This window comes from Rhododendron vialii, chromosome 4a (genome assembly GCF_030253575.1).
Source record: "Rhododendron vialii isolate Sample 1 chromosome 4a, ASM3025357v1".
Taxonomy (NCBI): Eukaryota; Viridiplantae; Streptophyta; class Magnoliopsida; order Ericales; family Ericaceae; genus Rhododendron; species Rhododendron vialii.
Genome location: NC_080560.1, coordinates 26,846,136 through 26,848,961, shown reverse-complemented (window position 1 = coordinate 26,848,961; position 2,826 = coordinate 26,846,136). Strand labels below are relative to the sequence as shown.

Genomic DNA, 2,826 nt, shown 5'->3' with positions numbered 1-2,826 from the left:
CCTAGGAGCCGCCTATCTTTGTGCCTACATGATAAATTTTGTGCATTAGTATATATTGTGCATATTGTATGTTTGAAAGCAGGTATGATCAATTTCAAATCAATGTCTATCAAAGTGTAATATGTGTCGAGCAAGGAAGCATATATCAAGTATCGAAAGTAGGGATGTATTGTTTTCTCAAAGGTATACCTGAGATCTCTGAGTCGCCGATGATGGAGTTGGCGCTGGATAGCGCAAGTCCAATGGCAAACCACTTGCCGCTCTTCTCACTACGTTCTCCAATGCAAGCATGCGACGAACAGCCTCGTTCACCCACTTGGTTGGTACCGGCAATAGTGATATGAGGGATATCAAGGCAATTCAACTATCAATCAATTTTATCAGGATGCCATAAAAGGAAACTACAATGTCTTACCGGAACGGTAACGGGTGTAGGCTCAACCCTGGATAGGGCTAGGTGTATCTTAGCTGGATTGCCCTGAAAGTCTACCATTGCAATCTTCCATAGCAATTCTAGTGGCCCACCTCTCACTGGTCCACTCAGGCCTCGTCTCACACGGCCTTCGCCACCACTCTGTCTTTCTCCTGCAGCTCTCCTCTCCTCTGCAGCTCCATGAGCTTGACTCCAGACCTCTCTGAACTCCTAGACTCTCAGTGGCCCTACCAAACGCTCCCTCTGGTATGTCGCATAGTCCATGTCAGGATGCAAGTGGCGTGTCAGGTCGGTGTCAGGCTGCGTGAACGTCTCCAGCTCGGCCAGTGTGTACTCTCCTGTGTGTGAGGCCCGTGGTGGAAGTGGCCTAGGCACTTAGAACTCAGCAAGGCCAAGCGACTGGCGTGTCACCCGATCTCCGAAGTACTACTACCAACCAAAGGCAGACTCCAGCAACACTCTGCTTGCCATCACAACCCTGCTCCTAGCCAAGTACTTGGGCTCAGGCCTTGCCACCCTCCAAGGATCCCATTCGACCTGTACACGTGATAGGGAAACAAATGCAAGTATTGATGAGCAACAACATTAAAGCAATACAAAAGGGTTATGTACTTTGTTTGGTCAAGTTTCATGTCATACCTATGAGGGTCGGAGCTCGTCGAGGTATATTCGGAAGCCGTTCAGATCACCCCTTCCTTTCTTCTCCCCCATGTTCTTCTTGCTCCAAATGTGCGCACGCGGGAGAATCCCCAAGTCCAAGCTTTTGGATGCTGGACGGCACATGTTCAACACCTCGTAGGCGCAGAGCTGCATGGTTCACAAGCAAAGCAAGTCATCAGTGCATGTAATAATACAATCAAGCAGGCCATGCAATCAAATGGATATAAGTATAATATGAAATTGTGCTTTACTCTATTGAAATCATACCTCCCAGATTCTCCAATATCCGACCGTGCTCATCTCTGTCCTCGACGAGTCACCCAAGAAACCATAGGCCGCGCCCAGTGCCGCTCCACCCCAGTCAAAGCGTGAGGCTGTCCTCAAATCCCTTAGCGCAGGCAAGTATGACAAGTGCACCTTACTGCACCTATTCGGGTATAGGGTTGCGCCAAAAAGGTACAACAGGTACGCCCGGGCCATCTGCTCAGCTTCCTGCTTAGTTGTCACCGTTTTCTTGAGATATCTGGTGAACTGCCTGTACCATGCCATCCCTTCCTCAATCTTGGGTGCCTCTCCCAAGAACCACTCTAGAGCCACTAGATCTTCTTGAATGCCCGAATTGAATGGGATAGGCTCACCTCCGACTCTCAGGTCGGTGATCGCTGCAAAGTCGGCGGGTGTCACTGTCATCTCCCCTATAGGTAAGTGAAAGGTGTTGGTAGTGTCCCTCCACCTCTCTGCGAGTACTACTAGGATGGCATGGTCGTTTCTGGCAGGGGTAAGGGTCTGTATGAACTCGCTGAAGCCCGCCTTGTCTATTAACTGCCTCACCCTGGCAGATAAACTCTGGTACAGCGCCAAAGAGCTACACACGCCTCCAAAGCCACGAATGTCCTTCTGCCTCATTCTCTCTTGTGTCAGACACCAAACAAAAACAAGCAGCAAGAGGATATATCAGTATGCAAGATTTTCATTCTCAAGTTCTAGGTAATCAATGTAGCGTGGCAACAGATAGTTGGTTCAAGTTATTATATTGCATGCATGACATTCGATACCAAGATCATGTTATTGCAATTTGGTCTTTTCTTTCGAGAATATCACCGTATACGTTTTAACATTCAAGCACAAATGGGCAAATTCAAATTTGAAAACTACAAAGGGGGATTTTGGAAAGTTACCTTCTGTCCAGTTGCTTGAAATGTGGGTCTCGGGGTCTCTCAAGATGAGCTCGGAGTCATACTCTGTCCGCCGTGGCCTATACGCTACAAAGCCCGACGGCACAAACAAGTGTGGTGTGGGTGGCACGTACCCCTCTGCTGTAAAAAGGACACGAGTCAGTTCCTCCGCCTTTGTCACTGCCATCACTCTGGGCCCGTAAACCCTATCTCCGGTCCTCTCCTCGGCCTCCATGCCTCTCAGGACCTTCTCCTCCTCTGCTCTCTCCCTTTTCGGCCCTCGCTGTAGCCTCTGAAGCTGCTATCACTCTCTCACGCTCCTCTCGGGCCTCCAAAACAGCAACCCCTATTGCGGGGTTATCCTCCAAAAGTTGGGCTAGTTGTTCGTCACTCAGGAGCTCGGCGACATCCTGTTTCGTGATCGGCCTGTGGCCCGATGATGTAGCTACTGGCCGGAACAGTACATCCTCCTCCTGGTACACAAACGGAACCCCCGTGCTCTCTACCTCCTCGGTCGCTACACCCTTGCCTCTCGCCAGATCCCTCGGCAGAGACCCA

The 2,826-nt window shown here is 50.0% G+C and overlaps 1 protein-coding gene across 1 annotated transcript; it reads right to left on the bottom strand.

The window, feature by feature from the left end:
- Positions 1-1,072: 1,072 nt before the first annotated feature.
- Positions 1,073-2,455, bottom strand: LOC131323857 (protein MAIN-LIKE 1-like). The gene is made up of 3 exons (XM_058355698.1): positions 2,272-2,455; positions 1,361-2,004; positions 1,073-1,240 (listed from the first exon to the last, which is right to left on the bottom strand). Exons 1-3 carry the CDS (start codon positions 2,453-2,455, stop codon positions 1,073-1,075), a joined length of 996 nt encoding a protein of 331 aa, XP_058211681.1.
- Between the last annotated feature and the right edge of the window lie 371 nt (positions 2,456-2,826).

Coding starts and splice junctions, on each gene's coding strand:
- LOC131323857 (XM_058355698.1), bottom strand. CDS start 2,455: ATGGCAGTGACAAAGGCGGAGGAACTGACTCGTGTCCTTTTTACAGCA. Junction 2,005..2,271: donor TTCAAGCAACTGGACAGAAG/GTAACTTTCCAA, acceptor GTCTGACACAAG/AGAGAATGAGGCAGAAGGAC. Junction 1,241..1,360: donor GATATTGGAGAATCTGGGAG/GTATGATTTCAA, acceptor TGAACCATGCAG/CTCTGCGCCTACGAGGTGTT.